The 21,165-nt window shown below is 36.1% G+C and overlaps 1 protein-coding gene across 1 annotated transcript in view; it reads left to right on the forward strand.

Annotated features, from left to right (window-relative positions):
- ASMTL (acetylserotonin O-methyltransferase like) overlaps positions 1-20,084 on the forward strand; it is a 34,142-nt gene extending 14,058 nt beyond the window's left edge. Inside the window, exons 3-13 of the mRNA XM_015818480.1 lie at positions 5,896-5,943; positions 7,350-7,414; positions 8,507-8,568; positions 11,453-11,561; positions 12,123-12,531; positions 12,669-12,831; positions 13,557-13,741; positions 16,115-16,247; positions 17,285-17,428; positions 18,018-18,140; positions 19,013-20,084. Of these exons, the coding sequence (XP_015673966.1) occupies positions 5,896-5,943; positions 7,350-7,414; positions 8,507-8,568; positions 11,453-11,561; positions 12,123-12,531; positions 12,669-12,831; positions 13,557-13,741; positions 16,115-16,247; positions 17,285-17,428; positions 18,018-18,140; positions 19,013-19,239 (1,668 nt within the window). The 3' untranslated portion in view covers positions 19,240-20,084. The remainder of the gene's footprint in view (positions 1-5,895; positions 5,944-7,349; positions 7,415-8,506; positions 8,569-11,452; positions 11,562-12,122; positions 12,532-12,668; positions 12,832-13,556; positions 13,742-16,114; positions 16,248-17,284; positions 17,429-18,017; positions 18,141-19,012) is intronic.
- The last annotated feature ends 1,081 nt before the right edge of the window (positions 20,085-21,165 follow it).

Raw genomic sequence — 21,165 nt, forward strand, 5'->3', positions numbered from 1 at the left:
ATCCATTCAGCTGCTTAATTACAACACAAATGGGGCAAGAAAGAAAACCTTACAATGAGTTTCTGCCCTCCCCCCATAGTCTTTCCCAGTTGTCTTCTGGGGCTTCACATGGGGGCCAATGGCTCTAGTAGTCCTTCCTTCCTCTGCAGCTTTCACAGGCATCTGGGGGGATGGTAGGACTTGGGAAGATCTGTTCCACTCTGGTTGCATGGTGGCTTTCTAGTAGATGGCTGGATTCAAATCCCATTCTCTGGCTCAAATGGATGGAGGCAGCATCTGGGTCAGTGTGCTCTGCTAAGGGTCATCTGTGCAGGGCTGAAAGACATGAGAACAAGGTCCCCTCCCCCTTTTCCAGGTGGACTCTCCCAGGAGAGGCAGACAAAGGCATGGAGAACAGAGGATAAGAATTAGAGAAGTGATATGAGCGATAGCTTGCAGGCAGAGTTTGAAAAGGCATTAAGGTTAACATTGCAGAAGGTAAAGGGACAGATAAAACCCACTTAAACACATACAGTAAATGCAAGAGTGAAACTTTTCCAGCAGATGAACTTAAAACATTCCCTCCTGGTAACTTTGGGCTGTTCTTAAAAGTACAGATAGAGAAAGAAAAAAAGAACATATTTCTCTTTACCCTGTTTGCTGGCCAAACAAACAAGGTGAGAGTATTTTCCTTTGGTGGCTTATTTTAAGCAGAATTTCTAGCAGAATTTTAAAATTCTTTTCTCTTTGGATTAGAGTAATCCAACAGTTACGTGTATTTCACACACACAGAGTTTGACATATATACACACACACAAAGACAAGGAAAAGAGAACAAAAAAGGAAACAGAACTCTTAGTTTTACACATCCTGCTCATTCCCATTATAAATCTCAGTTAACTCAAATTAGGGAAGGCACAAATCTTAAACGTATCACATGGTTGCATAGAAAGAGAGAGGCGCAGTAGCGCAGCAGTTGAGGGGTTCAGGGCTCCGTGCCCTTCGGAGTTAGGGGAGCCTAAATGGGCCAGAAGTTGCCCCGAAGAGGCGGCAAAGAAGGAAGTAAGTCCCGGGGACCATGGAGAGACGGTGGTCGACCCGATCAGTCCAAGAGAAGCCTTCCAGAAACCAACAGGAGAAAGGCTAGCCTAACTTCAGAGTCTAGCCCAAGCTACAAGCAACCAAAGTCAAAAGTACTACTTTAAGCTGATTGTAAACAGCGCTTTTGAATCTGGGTAAGAACATCGATTTTCTCTATCCTACTTATCAACTTTCCTGAAAAAAAAATAATCCCAAGAAGCAACAAAACCTCTGAAAGTGAAGGAGGGGGGATCTTTGCCCCACCCTTTTACTAACAGAAGCTGCAAATTAAACCTTTTATGGAGGACCAAAATATATTGAAATGAAATGGCTATAAAACCTAAATTTGGATAAGTTTGAAATTGCTGAATGGTTAAGATTCTCATTTTAAAGGCAATTGTTTATTTTGAAATTTTGAAAAATAAACCGGTGCTGACATCTAGTGGTGGATGAAGACTATGACAGCTATGGCTTTCATACAGGACTTGGTAAAATCTGGAAAATCTAATCTCTACTTGTGACCTTCAAAGCTCTAACAATAGAGAACAGCTGTGACAAAAAAGAAAACAATCTGGGCTGCAGACAAAGTGAGACTTATAAACTTTAGGGAACCCCCAAAAAAACCCCAACCTTTTTTGAACTTTCTGGATTACAAGTATCTATTTAACTCTGACCCCAAAGCTATTTGCAGAGAAAAGAAAATTTGGATTCTTGGTCATCATGAAAAATCAGAGATTTATAGAAAGAACCTATCAAGAAAAAATAAATACTTTTCAAGAGGAGACATGATATGCTTCAACTAATTCAAACAATAATGATTTCAAACTACAAAGAAATCCATAATAACTTTGAAAATATAAACCAATTCATTTTCAATTTAACTTTACAACAAAAAAATCCCAGAAAACAACAATAGAGAAGGAACAGATAAAACAGATAACTGAATACAAATTCGAGGATAGAGACTTAAAGATGGAACCTAACAAAACAAAGAAGTATGGTTTAACCCAGGTGGGAAAAAATTACAAGAAATACTGGATTTGGAAAAGACAACTTATACTTTTAACACCACAAAACAAATTTGAGGATAAGAAAAAAAGATTGGACAAAATGGACTGCACAGATGTCAGGAAAACTACTAGAACTGAAGAGACAAAAAATGATAAGAGAAACAGAGAGAAAAAGAAAGAATAAGATTTTCAACAAACATGAATGGGCAAATGCCTCTTACAAAGATATTGTACTTGACTTACCTTTTATATCTACAGTAACACAAGAATATAGGAAGAGTATTTGATTCAGTAGAACATATTGATTAAGAAAGATACTGGGCAAAAGAAAAAGGCTAAAGTGAAAATTAAGAAAATAGACGATGGGACCTATCAGAGAGAATATTTTAAAAAGAAACACCTGTTTGAATATGATTAAAGAAATAGAAAGATTTTGGATATGAATTTTATTTTAAGAGGGAAGAGCCCCTCAAGTAACATAGTACTATCTTTTTCTTCTCTCTTCTTATTTTATTTCTTGATATGAGTAATATAAAAGAGTTGGAATGGCTTATATAAAGGAAATGTTTTAGATATTTAAATGTGATTGGCTTTAAGAAAATTAAAATGGATTAAAATGTTTTGAATAAGAGTTAAACGACTAGATGACTAGATTTATTATTATTATTATTATTTATTATTTCAATTTATATCCCGCCCTTCTCCCGAAGGACTCAGGGCGGCTCACAACATTATTAAAAAACAAAAAAACAGACCCACACACCCCACCGAATAAAACCAAATTAAAACCGATATTTTAGTGTTGTTTGATAATTAAAATTTCTAAAAAACCCAATTTAAAAATCCTCCCTAGGCCAGGCCCGCTTGTTGGAAAAGCCATGTCTTGAGGGCGCGGCGGAAAGTAAGGAGATCCGGAATCATCCGGATCTCGGGGGGTAGTTCGTNCGCTTTAAAGGTGGTAACTAACACCTTAAAGCGCACCCGGAAGGCCACTGGCAACCAGTGCAGCTCGCGCAGCAGCGGCGTTACATGGGAGTGACGAGTCCCTCCCAACACCGCCCGCGCGGCCGCATTCTGGACCAGTTGAAGCCTCCGGGTGCTCCTCAATGGGAGCCCCATATAGAGGGCATTACAGTAGTCCAGGAATATTTAAAGATTAAATATATTTTTTATTTTATGGTATTTTATGGTAAAAAGAATGTAAAAAATTTGGAAATAAATACTGTATGTATTAGCTTATAGAAAACATGGATTTTAGGTAGCATACTATCCTTTTATTTTTCTTTAATCTTTTTTCTTTTTTTAGACTTATTTATTCCTTAAAGGTAAAAGTACTGAGATGGCTTACATGAGAAAAAATAGACTTAAATACTTAAATGTAATTAAATTTGAGAAAATCTTAATCAGTAAGAATGTTTTGAACATTGTGGGAAAAACAGATGTAAACAAGAACTGTAAACAGGATCTATGATGAGGCAACCAGAATGACCAGATAGAAAAGAAATATTATATTGATGTGATTATCTGTAGAAATATTAGAAAAAAATTATATTCAATTGTTATCTACCAAAACAACAAGAATTGTATTAACTTAAGGTTGGTAAAAGAAAACATTATGGGGAAAAAAAGAAATCAAGTAAAGCTATTATGTGGATTATAGAAACCAACTGTTAGTGTATGTTTTTTAAATGTAAACCCAGACAACACACTGTTTACCAAATATTAAGGTGACTATGTTAAAAAAAATCAATAAAACATATTTTTTTAAGAGAGAGAGAGAGAGAGAGAGAGAGAGAGAGAGAGAGAGAGAGAGAGAGAGAGAGAGAGAGAAATCACTATTCCTATATTTTATTTTCCTTTTCTTTTTAAGTACCTTTATTTAGTCAAATTGGTTCCCCAGCAAAGCCCTGAGCAAAGCCCATTCTTTACAAATTTCCCTTTATCATTTTTTCTTCATACCGGCTAGGATGGGCACTCGCCTCTCATCCCATGCCATCAATAAATCACTTAGAGGGGATCTGGGCACAACCCCTGAGCTACAGCTTCCCGTATCCCCCTTCAGATGTGGGTTTAATGGGCTCTAGCTGGGTCTCCCTTGCGGCAAAATCCCTACCGCACTGCATATCAGTTTTCGGACAAAAAAAGGTGTCCGTGAGGACTCTGGTTCCCAATGCAGAGTAAGGGCCCCTCCTTTAATGGGAACACCGCCTTTCAGTTTGCAGACCAAAAAAGGGTCTGAGAGGACCTGCTGTCCCCATCCAGCAGGTATGGGCACCTCCTTCCACCGGCTTTTCACAAGTACACTTTTCTTCACAACTTTTCTTGAACATCTTTTCCTGTTTACACGTTTGCTGATTATACTTTTACTGTTACTGTTTTGGACTCAGAGGAGTCTGGAAGGACCTGACTGCTTTTTCCAAGCAGCAAAGATGAGCACCTCCTTCCCAGACCCAGGCTTTGCTTACAGGGCCTTACCAGCTGATTCTGATTCTCATATTCACTTTTCCATTCCATTTTCACACAGCCTCTCCCTTTTCCCTAACAAAAGGTCCTGCGCTCTGGCCAAACCTCTATGCTTTCCAGAGTCTGTTGGTTGAACAGATCCTTTCTGTAGTTAGGAAAGGCCAGAGGGAGCAAAATCCAACTGTGATTGGGAAAGGGGTCTTCTCATTCACTCTCACACACAGACATACACACATTTCCTTCGCTCCCCTGGGTTTTAAAATTAAAATTTAAAGGTACTCACCTTCTTTCCAAAGCAGCCCTTGAGCTCAAACTCAAAACTCCCTTTACTACCCTCGCTCCACATGGGCAGGGCCTGGGAAACCCATCCACAGACACAAGTGGTCTGCTGCCGGCAAGATGGGGCTTATCAGTCCCAGTCCATTGGTCAGGTTAGCTTGGAGTCCCATCCTGGGTACCAAACTGTAGAAAGAAAAATCTTCATCAGAGTCTAGTCCAAGCTGGGAATAAACAACACGGAGACTGCTTTAGAAAGAAGGTTGGAGTTTATTGAAGAGCAAAACCAGACGGAAGCGTGGCTCTGGGAAAGCTGACCATATGGAGCAGGGAGTGGTGGGTTTTTAATGTTTCCCAAAATATTTCTTTCTCTGGATTCTTCCCACATATCATAAGCATGACCAGAGAATGATAGTCCTTTTCCATTGGAGCTTTTTAATGATTAAGACTTACTATCTTTGTTTCTGGGATTAATGTTTAGTCTTTGACCTATTGTCCATGAATTAATGAATACCCTTTTAAAATATCCAAATAGTAGTCATCATCATATCAGATGGCAGAAAATTGCATAATTTAATTATGTGCTGTGCATAGATGTCTTCCCTATTCACTATATGAATTTCCCCATGTAGTGCTTCAGTGGATGATCTTGAATTGTAATAGTGTGAGACAAAGAGTTCTGTATGTCCACATTTCTTCTGAGAAGATTTCAGAAGACAGTTGACTCACTCCTTTTTATGGTTTTACGGTCTAACATCCGATGTTAGCAGTCTTGACAACAGTATGTGCCATTGGCACTTTGAAAATTACAGAAAATATGCTAGTTCTCCCCCCCCCCCGTATCCCACCTTCCACCTAACACCAAATACCCGACCAGCTTATAAATATTCCACCCTCTTACATTTAATCTTCTATTAATGTCTGCACTTGAATGAACTGAAGATTGCTTTTATTGTATTAAGGTTGCTTTTTCTGTTTAATTTGTTATCTGATAGCATTCAGGTTTATAGGAGCATTTATATGCTGTCATGGAGAAAATTGAATAAAATACACAGACCCTTTATGTTTTCTTTTTTTTTTCTTTCAGAAACATCTTCAAACTCCAGATATTGTTATCGGAGCAGACACTATAGTGGTGAGTATATATGCTGACAACTATTTAGTAATAGTTGTGTAGGTCTGTAGTATTCCTTGATCAGCACACATAATAGAAATTAAAAATGTCCATTTTGTCTATCCAATATTGTTTTTTTAAAAAAATTCAATTATAACTTTATTAGCTTTATTCTAGCAAGGGAAATGGGTAACCATTTTACATAAACACAATGTGAGGATGAAAGGAGCTGGTAAGGAGCTGGTAAGGCAACTGAAATAATTTTGAAGGCAAGTTTAGACAGATGTGGAAAGAACGCTTCCCATTGGGTCCTGAATGAAAAAGGCATGAGCAAAATGGAAGAAAGATCAAACAATGCAGTTTCATGTTTTGTAAAATAAATGTTTTGTGAACAATTAAACTTGGCAGTCTTTTTCCTGTGTGGTTTCTCACTTTCCTTGGAAACACAGTTTTTATACTAGCAGACTTTTCTCTAAGAAAAAATGTTTACACTTCACCTATGATGTTTTATGTCATTCATTTGCACTGAAATGTACCATTTTTGAGAATAAGAGGCATATATGCAATATACACTAGCAGAGATATTATGATATCGATCAAAAATGTGATGAAATCAGTGTGTCCTTTGATTTCTTCATAATGTTTTCATTCAGAAAATTCCACCACAAAGCTTTTTTTAAAGGTTTGCCTACACCTTATCTAAAAGAAAAAAACACACATTTGTATTTGCAAAAGGCCAAGTCAGAATGGGGTAAAACCCCTTTTTTGCTGCTGCTGCTAATGAATGTCAGTACTAGGTGGACCAATAGTTCAACTTGGTGTCAGGTTAATTCCTATATACTTAATAGTATTTCTATGGCTTTTCTTAACATGCTTCATTTTATTCACTTTTATATGCTTCTTTTTTTAGTATTTTAGTTATAACTATTTTAGTTTTCGTGTTCATATCTTTGTAGAAAGGCAAATGTCTCTGAGCAGTTGTTCTGCTTGCAAAACACATTCAAAAAGTGGATTTTTAATTAATAGTTTCTGTCAAGTATGAGCCAAAGCATTATTCAGTTGTATAGATAAAATTGTATGAAGAACCGTAAAATCAGTATACATGTTAGGGATATCATAAAACTAAAGGAAAAATGTTTTAATATATAAATTATGTATTATTTGAGCTTTGGCTACAAAGGAAATTATTTTGATATACTTTAAGAGATACTTACAATTAACTACTCAAAATACACATTGTTTCTATCTTCTTTGTAAAAAGTACTGGATACATAATTTATTTCAACATAAAAAGTATAAGGAGACTATTCCAAATTTTATTTATAATCTAATGGCTGTGCAAATTTTGAAACTCTTATTCCTAGAGTTTCATAATATTTTTAGTCTAATAAGATATATGTAGTAATATATGTACATTTCCATTTCAGACTATACAAGAACAAATTTTGGAGAAACCAGTGGACAAGCAGGATGCATATAAGATGCTTTCCAGGTATATGCTTTAAAATTAAACTTTAATGCAAATAATGCTTTTATCTAGGCCTGGACATTTGCAGTGTATTATTTTTACACCAGACTTTTATAGATACGTTACGAAAAACCCCAATTTTTTTGTTAAAATATTATTAGTATGAGAGAAATCTAAACTGTAGGATAGTACACTAGGGTTTGGTTTCTAATGTCTTATGTGGCATTTTTTACTAATTTATTTCTATTTGTTACATTTTTTTAATTTTTATTTTAGATATTCAGTATATTATTGACAGAACTGTACTGGATTTCAAAGACTTTATGCTATTATACCAAAGTGCTACATCCTTTTTAAGAGTTGAATCCTTTTTTTGTTGTAACTGTTCATTAGTCTGAAAATATTGCATTACTTAGATCAGCATTTCTCAATTTCATCAATATTAGCATGTGTGGAACTCAAGTCCTAAAATTCCCCAGCTGGGGAGTTGAAGTCCACACATTTTAAGTTGCAAGATTGAAAACACTGATTTAGACCATAATTTGGCAGTCTAGATGATGGATGGATGATAGAATACTTTATTGGCCAAGTGTGATTGGACACACAAGGAATTTGTCTCTGGTGCATAATCTCTCAGTGTACATACAAACTACAAGTGATAGGTCATAGATCGTAAATCATAGTTACAATCATTAATGATAAAATACAAACAACAAGTGATAAATCATAATGTATCAATAGGAAAAAGTAGTAAGAAAGATGAGAAGATGAGAAAAGATGAGAAAGAAGAAGATGAGAAAGATGAGAAGGATAATAGCAATACAGCCCTACTACATGAGTAAATATCTTTAGGCCTGTACTGCAAATACTGTGTTGTTCTGCACAATGTCATTTATACATATATACATATACGTGTATGTATGTATGTACAGAGAAAGAGAAACCTTATACCATAATATGTGAGAATGCATTACCAAATTCTTATATGTGGTGGATAATGCTATGCTGTATTATTCATAAATGACAGAGCATCTCTTCACACGGAGTTGTTACTTTAAAGGAAATTAATCTTTATTTCAAAATGATGGCACACTAATTTTCTATTCTTTTTAATAGGTTAAGTGGCAAAGAGCATAGTGTTGTCACAGGTGTTGCAATTGTTCACTGCAGTAGTAAAGGTAATATATAATGTCTGTGTCAGATTAATTTTCATTATTTGTACAGTTGTCCACTCTTTAGTATCACTCTGAGTCTGGAGATTTCAGGAATTAAGCTTATCTCTATTCAGTTGAAGTTCTGAAACTTTAATCCTTGGTGTTGGACATATATTTTACCTTTCTTCCAGGAGTTCAAGGTGGTTTAGAGCAGCTTTAATTCCCATTTTTAAAAATATATTGCAAGCATTCAAAACAATACTGTAGATACATGACCTTTTCTCAATGGCATTATAAGGATCATTTGACATTCTCTGTAAAACCCAAGAGGAAAGGCCAGCTGTCCTAATATTTTGACTGAGGTATAAAACATATCCATGCTCTGATGAATCAAAAGTTGGAATTAAGATTGCTGGGAGAAATATCAACAACCTAAGATATGCAGATGATACCACTTTAATGGCAGAAAGTGAAGAGGAACTAAAGAGCCTCTTGATGCGGGTGAAGAAGGAGAGTGCAAAAGTTGGCTTGAAACTCAACAGTAAGAAAACCAAAATCATGGCATCCGGCCCTCTCAATTCCTGGCAAATAGATGGGGAAGAAATGGAGGTTGTGACAGATTTTATTTTCCTGGGCTCCAAGATGCAGATGGGGACTGCAGCCAAGAAATTAAAAGACACTTGCTCCTGGGGAGGAAAGCTATGGCAAATCTAGACAGCATACTAAAAAGCAGAGACATCACCCTGCCAACAAAAGTGCGTATAGTCAAGGCCATGGTTTTTCCAGTTGCAATGTATGGATGTGAAAGTTGGACCATAAGAAAGGCTGAGCGCAAAAGAATTGAGGCCTTTGAACTATGGTGCTGGAGAAGACTCATGTGAGTCACTTGGACTGCAAGGCGTTCAAACCGGTCAGTCCTAGAAGGATCAACCCCGACTGCTTTTTAGAAGGCCAGATCCTGAAGTTGAAGCTCAAATACTTTGGCCACCTAATGAGAAGGAAGGACTCACTGGAGAAGGGCCTAATGCTGGGAAAGATTGAGAGCAATAGAGGAAGGGGACGACGGAGAATGAGGTGGCTGGATGGAGTCACTGAAGCAGTGGGGATTAGCTTGGATGGACTCCGGAAGATGGTGGAGGACAAGAGGACCTGGAGGAACGTTGTCCATGGGGTCGTGATGGGTCGGGCACGACTTCGCACTTAACAACAACAATGTTCAGCATGCCATTTTATCACTTGATACTCCTTTGTTAAGGAGATACATTCCCTAGTCATCTTTGTTCATAGCTAAAAGCCCCAAGTAACCAGAACTATGCACATGTATTCCAGACATCCCATGGGTTGTTTTAAAAATATTGCAGTGCTGATAGTTTTATTTCCAGTACCTTTTCTAATAATTTCTAGCAAGGGATCTTTTTTACAGCTAGTGTCTAAAGACTATGTGTACAAATAAATCAATGAATATATAATGAGATATCCACTGTGATACAGTGTTTTCTTTAGTTAATTAAACTTAATGCAGACCTCATCTGTGTGTGTGTGTGAGTGAAGTTAGATCTTGTACTGCACTTTAGCAATAGCACTTAGACTTATATACCACTTCACAGTGCTTTACAACCATCTAAGCAGTTTACAGAGTCCGCATATTGCCCCCAACAATATGGGTCCTCATTTTATCAACCTCGGAAGGCTGGAAGGATGAGTCAACCTTGAGCCAGTGAGAATCAAACTGCTTGCAGTCAGCAGAATTATACTGCAATTATACTGCATTCTCCCCACTATGCCACCACAGGGCTCTCTTTACACTTAAGGTGAACTATATTTTACCTTTGATTGATTCTTTCATGATTTATTATGCTGAATTTCTTGTAGTCAGAATATGTAATATTTTAAATTTTCAGGAATCTTTTGACTTAAGATTGTATACTTGAGTCAACTTGAAAAGTATTTTAGACTGGTGTCTAGAAACTGTTCTAAGAGAAGTGGGTGTCACATACTTTCCAGATCCTTTATGCCAAGTAAGGCATTAAACCTACTGATTTTGGCTTAACCTGATAATTTTTATGTACTGATTCAACCTACAAGTTTCAGCATTCAGAACATTTCTAGTTACTGTATGGTTAGATTTTCAGATAATTTTAGATATTTGGGAAAGATGGACACAATAACTTTGAATGCTTGCTAAGCAAGTGACACAGTAGGCAATAAAACAAATCTTGATATTATTGGATGGCATTAATGAGAATAACAAATTCTTATAACAAAATCTTATACAAATCTATTTAAAAATACATTTCATTGAATGCAGTGAGATATGTAGGCAAATGTGTGTAGATACATAGCTTGAATATTTTCTAAATTATGGGGATAAACTCCAAATCTCAAAATTGGTGTTTACAGCACACTTAAATGTCATTTAAATTAACAAGTGCCTTTGGAAAACTTAATTTGCATTTTCTATTCAAAATTATGCATGCTGTTTTGGAGATGAATACTGGTTAACCATTAAATGAGACTATTACCTCACTAAAGATATTTTTTTTTGCTGCAACATGTTTCTGTATTATAGCAATTTGGTTTATTATGCTTTGCTGCTGTCTTCCAAATTATAATAGTTCTGTGCTGTTAATAATAATAAGACATTATTGACTGGAAAAGCCAGAGAAGTTATGAAACTATTTCCAACAAATTAAGTTGATGGAACAGTATGTTTTAAAACATTTTAAATGTGAAATTTGATGAAATGTCCATTTCAGTGCAGATATACTGCTTCAAGCTTCTTGAAAGCTTTTTCAAAATGCTCACAGCAACTTGCTTTATGGACTACAGGTGGTGAAGACCAGGAGTAAGTCTTCTGAAAGTAGCTTATCTTGATGTTATTATCCAATATATACTTCTGCATTTTTAGATGATTATCTAGACACTGAAGTCACTGAGTTCTTTGAAGAAACAAAAGTCAAATTTGCTGAACTCTCTGAGGAACTTCTGTGGGAGTATATCCACAGCGGTGAGCCAATGTAAGTGCAATATAAGCTTCATTGTATTGGTCTAGAAACTTGTAATATTAGGAAATTCAACTTCATAATGTAAATAAATATCAATGGCACTGAAGTATATGAAATATCATATAAATAGCATAATAAAATTTTCATTTTATCTCTGAGATTATCAGTGGTACCATTTTAGAAAACTATATTAACTAATATACATAGTGAAGTTTATAAATCAGCTGTGAATGGCAAAAAAGTGAGCGTGAAGTTCATTTGATTATTTCTTATGTTTCAAAATTGCTATAACAGGATTACCAATTTAAATCACTTTTTATTTCTGTTCCGAGGGAAAAAATGTTTTGAAGTATGGTATTATGTCATTAGTTTGTTCTTAAAAAAAAGTCTAAAGAGGTCCTTAACTGAGTCTCTTAAGCTTTAACATCTGGCTATTTTGTTTTTGACATACATTTTATTAATTTATTAACTAGTAGGAGTTTTTATGGATTTTTTTAAAAAAGTTAAATACTCATATTTTAAATTCATGCTTGTATGTTTGTGTGTGTTCATGTACATGCATTTTTTCTTCAGGGACAAAGCTGGTGGATATGGGATCCAAGCACTCGGGGGAATGTTGGTGGAATACGTTCATGGAGATTTCTTGAATGTGGTTGGGTTTCCTTTAAATCACTTTTGTAAACAGTTAGCTGAACTGTATTATCCACCCCCAAAGCACACCATCCATCATATAAAATATGACTCTATTCCTTCAGTGGAGACTTTTGAGATTCTAAGTGACGGAGACTGTGATCCTTCAGATAATACAAAAATGGAAGATGCCAAAAGGCTAACAAATGGTGGACTTGTGGAATTGGGAAAATGCAAAGAGAGCAATTGCAGTTATAAGATACCTATGGAAATTCAAAATAGAGTACCAAGAAATGTAACACAGTGCCTCTCAAAACTTACACATCTTCTGGATGGTTTTAAAGCCTCAAAGGTGATACATTTGTTATTTGACCATATGTATTTAAGTTTTATTATGCAGAATGGACTGTAACATTTCTTTGATTTATCATCCATAAATTATTTTAGCTGTGGAATTCAAAATTTAAAATATTTATCTTATATCTGCAGGTTTTGTTTGTGGCATGTAAGCTGAATGTATTTGATCTTCTTAAAGATAGGGGCACTCTGACCACAGAAGATGCGGCAAATCAACTTAATACTTCCCTACGTGGAACAGAAAGATTATTTGATGCCTGTGCATCTCTTGGTCTGTTGGAAAAGAATAATCAAGGTCATATTTTGTTCTAAAATTACTCTGGAAACAAAATATAGAATAGGTTGAGTACATGACATCCTAATGTCATCCAAATGTAATTAGAATAATAAGAGTAAATCTATACATAATTTAGAAAAAAAGGTGCATCTGGAGAAAAATGAACTTGGAATGGCCTTAGAAGAAGCTCACCCTAGCACATAACCAGTTGTGATGTTGAATTAATTGCCTGGTTTCTATCTCCCCTTAAAATGCTGGGAGGGAGGCAGCCTTCATTCTGAGGCATGAAAAGAGCTTTCTGTTTTAAAATGTTTTTTCTCAAATGTTACTTGTCTTCGAATTTTAAATTATCCATTTTTAGGGTATTAGCAAATTTAAAAAGGATGTTTAGCTTTTTAGGATTGTGCAGTAGGAAAACTAGCTCTGTCCTTTGGGGAAAAATCATTGCCACTTCCTGAATATTTTCTTATTGGTATCTGCAGTCTACTCTACCCAAACTGTTTATGATCCCTCCATTTTAAAGAACCATATATTTTAGAATTTTTTAAAATTTTATTTAGTGTTTTTATGGAAGGAGATGTGCAAAATTTAATAAGCAAAGATAATTGTTTAATTACATGCAGTCATAGTACTTAATCTGAAAGAACAATAAATAAATTTCTGGAATTTGGTGCTAAAATTTTATTTTTTTAAAATATGTGTTTGTAATTTGTATTTGTAATTTTAAAAAAATGTCTTTAAAGGTTACAGTAATGCAGAATTGACAAATCTATGCCTGGTATCCAATAGTGAATATTCACTTTATGACTACATTCTTCATTGTAATGACCACCTGTGGCCCTTGTTTACACATTTGGAGCTAGCAGTTAAAGAAGGAACTTCACAGATCCATCATACATTTGGGAAGAAAGTGAATGATTTGTTTCAGGTAGGGAAGAATCTAGTTACTTTTTAATGAAAGTGAACACTTTTTTTTAAAAAAAAAAAGAACTTAAAAATAAAAATAAAGTTTAATAGACGTATTTTACCATATTTTTATTTTTATTTCAACTTCTATTTTTTAATAGTAAAATAAAATAAAAATAAAAAGAATAAAACGTACAGAAAAAGGGGAAACGAAAAAAAATAGTTTTCAGTCTTAATCACAAGTACAAACAAATTGAATAATTCATCATTCCCTATAACATTACATGCAAATATCTCTTTTCCCTATAACCTATTCTTTACCCATACATAAATCTGTAAATCATTAACATTTTAGTCCTAGGGTCAGAAAAAAGAGATCCCAGATTTATACAAACATGTCTTATTTTAAACTTGATCAAACCAACCAGCTTTGTACTCTTTTCTTCTGATTTTAACAGTCTTAATCTTTAGTTCACTCAGAAGTTGTAGGATTTGATCTCCCTTCATTTTTCTATCTAAAAATTTCTTCCAAAACTTTAACCAACTTCTTTTGTAAGTTCAGTAAAAGTCCTTATTGAGGTCAATTTCTTATTTAAATTTCTACTTTACTTGTTTTTTTTTCTTTTTAAGGTCCTAACTTTTTTTTCTAGTATCTTTTGCAAATTCTTTATGTCCTGATATTTCTGCATCAAACAAAATTTGTTTCATCTTTATCTTGTCAATCTTCCAAAATATTCTCTTTTGCAATAGTATTTTCTTCTTTAATATCTTTAGACATAATTTATTTGTAGAAGCAAGCATCATTACTGACATGAAGCTGCTATTTTTGACTCATTTTTAAAAAAATCTTTTGCAATATGTCAAATGTCAAGCATTTTCTGTCATTTTGCAAGTTGCAGTGCTGACTAAAAATAGTTTTTCACTTTTTATTCCTTTTCTCTTTCTGCAAGGAACCTATATCCCCCTCTAGTGTTCAGTTTCTGAAAGTCTCAAGCTAATTTCACTTAAGGTAGACTAAACAGATTGGTTCCCATGAATGTGTTGTTCTTCTATACCAGTGATGGCGAACCTTTTAGAGACCGAGTGCCCAAACTCCAACCCAAAACCCACTTATGTATCGTTGGGTGCCGGGTGAGTGTGGCCCATTGGGTAAGTGTGGCCAATTGGGTGGGCATGGCCCATTGGGTGGGTGTGGCTGCAGTGGTAACGGCAGACTGGGTGGGACTAAAAAATTCAGTCAATCAATTCCAACTTTGCGCGATCTTTTTTTTTCCCACGAGAAGTTGAAAATGATTGAAAAAAGTTGAACCATTTATTTTTTTTTGCACGGCAGTGGAGGCCTGAAGTGAAAGGTTTTATAAAACTCAGCTGAAGGCCTAGGACTGGGGCAACAGCGCGCGTGCCCACAGAGAGGGCTCTTCATGCCACCCATGGCACACGTGCCATAGGTTCACCACCACGGTTCTATATAATTATTTCCAAACTTATAACAAGTCGTAATACTCCATTATTTCAAGTTTGTCTGATCCCTTAATTCGTTTATAACTTTCTTAAATCACATCTTAGCTCTTTGCTGTTTATTTCTAATTCTTTGTTCTTAAGCTTATAGTCAGTTTTTTTAAAGAAGAAAAGTAAACCCACCAAATGGCTTCTCAAACTTGTCATTTTGAAGATTTCTAATATCCTTAAGATAGAAGTTGAATAGGTTATTTCCAAAAGAGAATTTGAAAGTGAGTGAGCAAATTCAGTGTCCTTAAAAGATTCTATCACAGTTGGGAGCATAATGGTTCTCTTCATCTCTTGGCATTGAAACTTTCAGGATACCCCTGTCTTGTGGTTTCCTTATGAGTAGCATTTGGCAGGTGTACAAGTGGACAATGTCCGGTCTTCTGCTTAGCTGGAGTGGTTCTGTGGGGTTGGTCTACAAGATTACCTCCTCAAGGACATTGCACAATTATGATCCTGCTGGAAAATATGTACATCTGCCTAATTCATATCTTTGATTGGTTGGATGTTGATCACAAGATAAGTTCTTAAAATACTTATTTGGTGTAAGATAAGATCTTAAAATAGTTATTGTGCCCTGCTTCCAGTCATAAAAATAGTGTATTGTATCTCTATTTTATTTATTTGATATTTTTCATGCCAAATTCACTAACTTTTCTTATCGAGATTCAGAGAACAGATTTTTTTTTGTATTGTAGGATATTCTAAAATGCTTTAATTAAATATTCTGTAATTTTAAGCAATGTAATTTATTTGGGTTGTATAATTCTGTCATTCCTTTACAAGTTAAGCAGGGAAGAGAAACCAAACTGTTTTAGGTCTTTTTTCAAGATCTGCATTTTAGCATTTGTTTATCTACTTGTTTTGTGATCTTGCTTTCTTTTTTAAGGATTTTCACTGTCAATCTACAGAGGTGAAGCAATGTTTTGTGAGAGCCATGCACAGCAGTTCCAAAGTGACAGCAAGAGACATAAGCACAGCTTTTGATCTTTCACAATTCAAAGTTGTATGTGATTTGGGAGGTATATGTTATAACGTTACTACCCCTAAATATTGCCAGAAAATGTTCTAAAGTACAGTTGTGATTAGATGGATACAGGATTTTTTTTATTCAGAGAAATAATGTTCAGTCAAAACACTGTTTTAGGTTAATGTCTTTGTGTCTCTGCCTCCTTTAACTTAAATGTTCAAAATTACATAAGGGATAACTTTTTGTTCAGCAATGCTATTGTATCTAGCCATGGTATATCATGTCCTGGCAAGATTTTTTCAATCACGTTCCCATAATACAGTGGTTCTCAACCTTTTTAATGCCGTGACCCCAATCGGTCGTAAGTCGAGGACTAAACCGGTCGTAAGTCGAGGACTACCCAACCGGTCGTAAGTCAAGGACTTTCCCTGCCCAGGAGCGCCGCACATGCGTGGTTCCGCCCCCTGCGCTGGCCGAGGCGTAGCTGGCAAGCGGCAGAGACAGAGCAGGCCAACCACCAGCTGGCCCAGCCCAAGGGAGGTAAGGCACCCGCCAGAAAAGGGGAAAAAATGGCGGACAAAAAAAATGGTGGACAAAAAAAATGGCGGACAGCCTTGCTTGGCGCCCCCCGTGAAATGGTCGATTGACCCCAAATGGGGTCCCGACCCACAGGTTGAGAACCACTGCCATAATATTAACTTCACTTAGTCCCCAGGGAGAAAAGTTTAAGTTATCCTTAACTGTACTAGTATTAAAATAGTGTCCTTTCAAGGTATATAAAATTTATTTGTCACTTTTAACTAGGAGTGAAATCAAGTAATTGGGAATAGAAACAGATGGATTAGGATCAGTATACGGACAACAGATATAACACTAGCATAATTTTATGCCAACTGAAGAATTTGAATTGTTCCTGAAAAGCTTAACAATACGTTATTCTTCCATCCAACTAGTAAAAATGAGGTGTAGGTGTATAAATTCTATGGGAGATCTTATAAACACAACATATCTGAACTTCTGCTTTCCCATCCTTTGTACATAACACAATAACATAGAGCACTAAAATAAATTTCTGTATTCTCTCTGCAGGTTGCACTGGAGCTTTAGGTGATGATCTAGTCCAGATCTACCCAGAAATGCAAGTCATTGTCCTTGATCTTCCTGAAGTTATTACAGATGTCACCAGCTGTCAACTTTCAAGACAAAATGCTTGTGAAATATCCTTTGTATCAGGTAAAGGTGTTTCTGCCAATTGTAGACCAAACTAAGGGCACGTGCAGTCCAAAACCTATGAGGTAATTTTATGTGGATTAGTGACCTGTTCTGCAAACAGATAGACTTGGCTTAGTAATAGTGCATAAATAAGATTTTAATAAAATTCCAATTATCTCTGCAGTAAAATGTTGATGTATGTGATTGCAAATGAAGCTAACTGAATTCTAACAACATCTCTAATGAAAATATTGACAGAAATATGCTTCATATTTTTTTATTTTAATGGATTGCTAGCATGATTTTTCACATCCATTCATGGCAAAATGTTAAAATTTGAAATGCCAAATTACATAAAATTGATACAATCTGACCACTATATTTTGAATCTATGCACATTATGTTAAATGTAGGCCTGAGCTTTTTTAGAATATTATAAGAGTGAACTTTTTTCATTCTTCCCTCCAATAAATGTTCTGCACACATTTGAAGCTTGCTTATTTATTTATTTTAGTTTATTTATATCTCATGTTTCAGTTTATTTATGAAGCTGTTCAGCTGAAAATGTAGTCACTTTTTGGGGAACTAATGAAAATATATTTTCCAATAGGTGATATTTTCAAAGATAATCTTCCAGAAGCAGACCTTTATATTCTTTCAAGGGTTTTACATCATTGTTCTGAGGAAAAGATTTCTCTACTATTAAACAAACTCTCTGCTGTTTCAAAGCAAGGTAAGAGTTTAAATCCCCCTCCCCCGATATTGATTTATTGATTTACATTTACTTAACTGTATGAATGATGTTTTTCATTCAGTTAAACAAGATTTGAAAGTTAAGGATATTAAGACAAACTGAATCATAGCTAATCCTAACTTCAAAGTATTTTACTTAAAACACTTCACAAACTTTTTTCTCTAAGGATTCAGGGTACAACTAATTACTGTTTGACTAAAACCCATAATTTAGCAGATAAAGGTTTTAACATTCAAAATAAATATTGTAAGAACATTATAATTCTTGCTGAAACTAATATTCTTGCCTGAAACTGAAAAATGTTGAAATTTCAAGATACCTAGAAGGAAAAAGATTGTGAAAACTATTTCACTTTTTTTTATCAAAACCCTCTTCATTAGTCCTGCAAGAAAAGAGCTTTAAATTCCTTCTTGGTATCTTGGTCTCAATAAGAAAAGAGGTCAGAATCAAAACAGCCATGAACTTACGAAGGAAGAGGCAAACTCTTCTTTTTCAGATGTTTGTGTTCTAAATTGTTTATATTTAAAAGCAGGAGGATATTACTGTCCACATTTCCAGATTGCAGTTATGTTGCAAGGGCTAATTTAATCTCTGGGACTGTTTAGAAGTGCTTATTTTCAATGCTTTGTTGAAGAATTCTATGGTACAATTTGCGGGTGCTGTGGGAGGCCACAAAATGGGGTTGGAGAACTGGACTGCATGTTGTCTGTACTTGTTTTAAAATATCAGTGGTTTGTTCTTTAAAAAAATATAATCCTGTTTTCCTTTTAACAGGAAAAGCTTCCTGTAGGAGGAAAAACATAGAAGACTAGACATATGTTACTAAATTTTTGTTTTTGTTTTTAATATAGGAGTTGCATTGCTAATAGCAGAGATTTTGCTTGATGAAAAGCGAATAAACCCTGCTAGAGCTGTTTTCCAGTCTCTCAGTATGACAGAAGGCAAGGAAAGGAGTACCTTGGAATACAAACAGTTATTGGAAGAACATGGATTTAGTAATGTGCAGATTAAAATAACGGGAAATCTGCTAGATGTAATTTTGTGCTCTAAGAAACTATCTTCCCAGTATACTAAATAGTACGGAATTTATTATTTCAGCTTTTCAGAATACTGTTTCTATTTCTGATTTTGGTGTCTGAATGGTTACAGTAGTAAATTGTATGTAAAAGCTATTCCACTTTTTATTGTAAAAACTGCACTAAATGCTTTCTTTTCTTCCTGAAAAGTCCTGGGTTTTTTGTAATTAATAGCAACTGATAGCATTAAATCATTCCCCCCCCCCAAATACATGTTTGGGTTCTAATGTAATCCAACAGCTTTTCTATGCATCATAAGCTAAACAGATTTTATTAGGGCAGCATCAATTCTATAGTCCAGTGGCTCTATTTTGTAATAGGAAAAACCAAAGAAATATTACAAGAAAACATAAAAGGAATCTATTCCAGGTCTCACTTACACACACACAGACCCACACACACACACACACAGAGAGAGAAAGAGATCGATCTGCAACGTAGTCCAGATTAGAACCACAACCAGGGGTACTATCTCTATCTTTATTGTAAAGATACATTAAGGGCCAAGTCATGTTTTAATGATGGTTGTCCACTATTCAGCTGCCCCTCCTGTCTCCCAAGGTTATTCCCTGCATACCATCACACATGTATTTTAATTACTACTTTCTCTTCTCTTTGATATCTTTGAGTTAATCAGGGATGCTGGTGATATTTTTTTAGCTACATTGTGGAAGTGGTTTGCCATTAACTTCTTCTGGGATGCTTGTCAATCCTTCAAGGTAGTCCAGACAGTAAATTAAACAATCACTCTGTTTCTCTCTCCATTTCTCCCCCCCCACACACATATAGTTTTGGTAACAGTGATTGGGCTTATTCAAAATGTGATGGGTTTTAATAAACAAACTGTCAATGCTGCTAATATTGGATATTATTGCTTTGACAAGATATGCAGAACTGTCTGGTATTTTTAGAGTTAATTCAGATGATGGTGGGGGGAGGAGAAGATCTCATTATGGAAGAAGAAAGATTGCCTAAGGCCAGTACCCCGGCAGCAGCAGCTTGGGGGGGGGGGGGAGTGACAGCCAGCAAGCTGGGGGAGAAGGAACTCTGGCAGATCTCCCAGCTGGGAGCAAGACCAAAGCAATTAGGAGAGCTGATTTGGTCGTCAGACCGGGATAAACCCAGCGGAGACTTCGAAACAACCTTGCCACTTTCAAAGACTTCAAAAGCAGAATGGTGGAGAGCTAACGAATCGCCTGCCACTCAAGTGTTGGGTGAGTCACTGGAAAGATTTCAAAACCCAGAGGTGAGAAGCAGAAATCAATTCCTGCAGAGAGGAGCCTGCAGCCCTTCCATTGCAGATCAGACAGCCTTTCAGATCCTGTCTTCCCATGCCAGGGACTCCAGCCCTGGAGAGGGAATCCCAGTCTGAGGCCTTTGCAGCAATGGGGAGATTGGCTTCCCCAGCAGGTAGATGATCAGCGACCTCTGAGCTTGCCACAGCTAATAGAGGCCTTGCAACACCTTGGGGTGGTGCAGAAGCCAGGAGATCAGCAGCTGGTAGGAGAACAACCACAGCAAGGAGATTGGCCACAGCCCCCAAAAGTGCAACCCCTGAGCATAAATCTGCAGCCAGGATGGGGCCAGCAGCAACAGCCACAGTGGGGGCCCCAACAGCCTATAATTGCACCACTTTTCAGAGCAACCTTCGATGGGGACCCAGGGAAGCTGATTTTTTTTCCTCAACCAAGTATGCTCTCATTTGAATTGCTGGGCCTATCTCTACCTGGACCCAGGGGCCATGGTCGATGTGATTGCATCCAGCCTATAGGGAGAAGCATCCGAATGGCTGAACAATTTATATAATGAGCAAGCCCCAGAATTGGAGGACCACCACCTCTTCCTCCTAGGACTGAGAGAAAGATTTGAGGACCCATCTCTTGACCTCAAGGCAAGAGAACAAATCTACAAAATAAAACAAGCCGGCA

This window comes from Protobothrops mucrosquamatus, unplaced genomic scaffold, assembly GCF_001527695.2.
Source record: "Protobothrops mucrosquamatus isolate PMUCROS unplaced genomic scaffold, P.Mucros_1.0 scaffold749, whole genome shotgun sequence".
NCBI classification, from domain to species: domain Eukaryota; kingdom Metazoa; phylum Chordata; class Lepidosauria; order Squamata; family Viperidae; genus Protobothrops; species Protobothrops mucrosquamatus.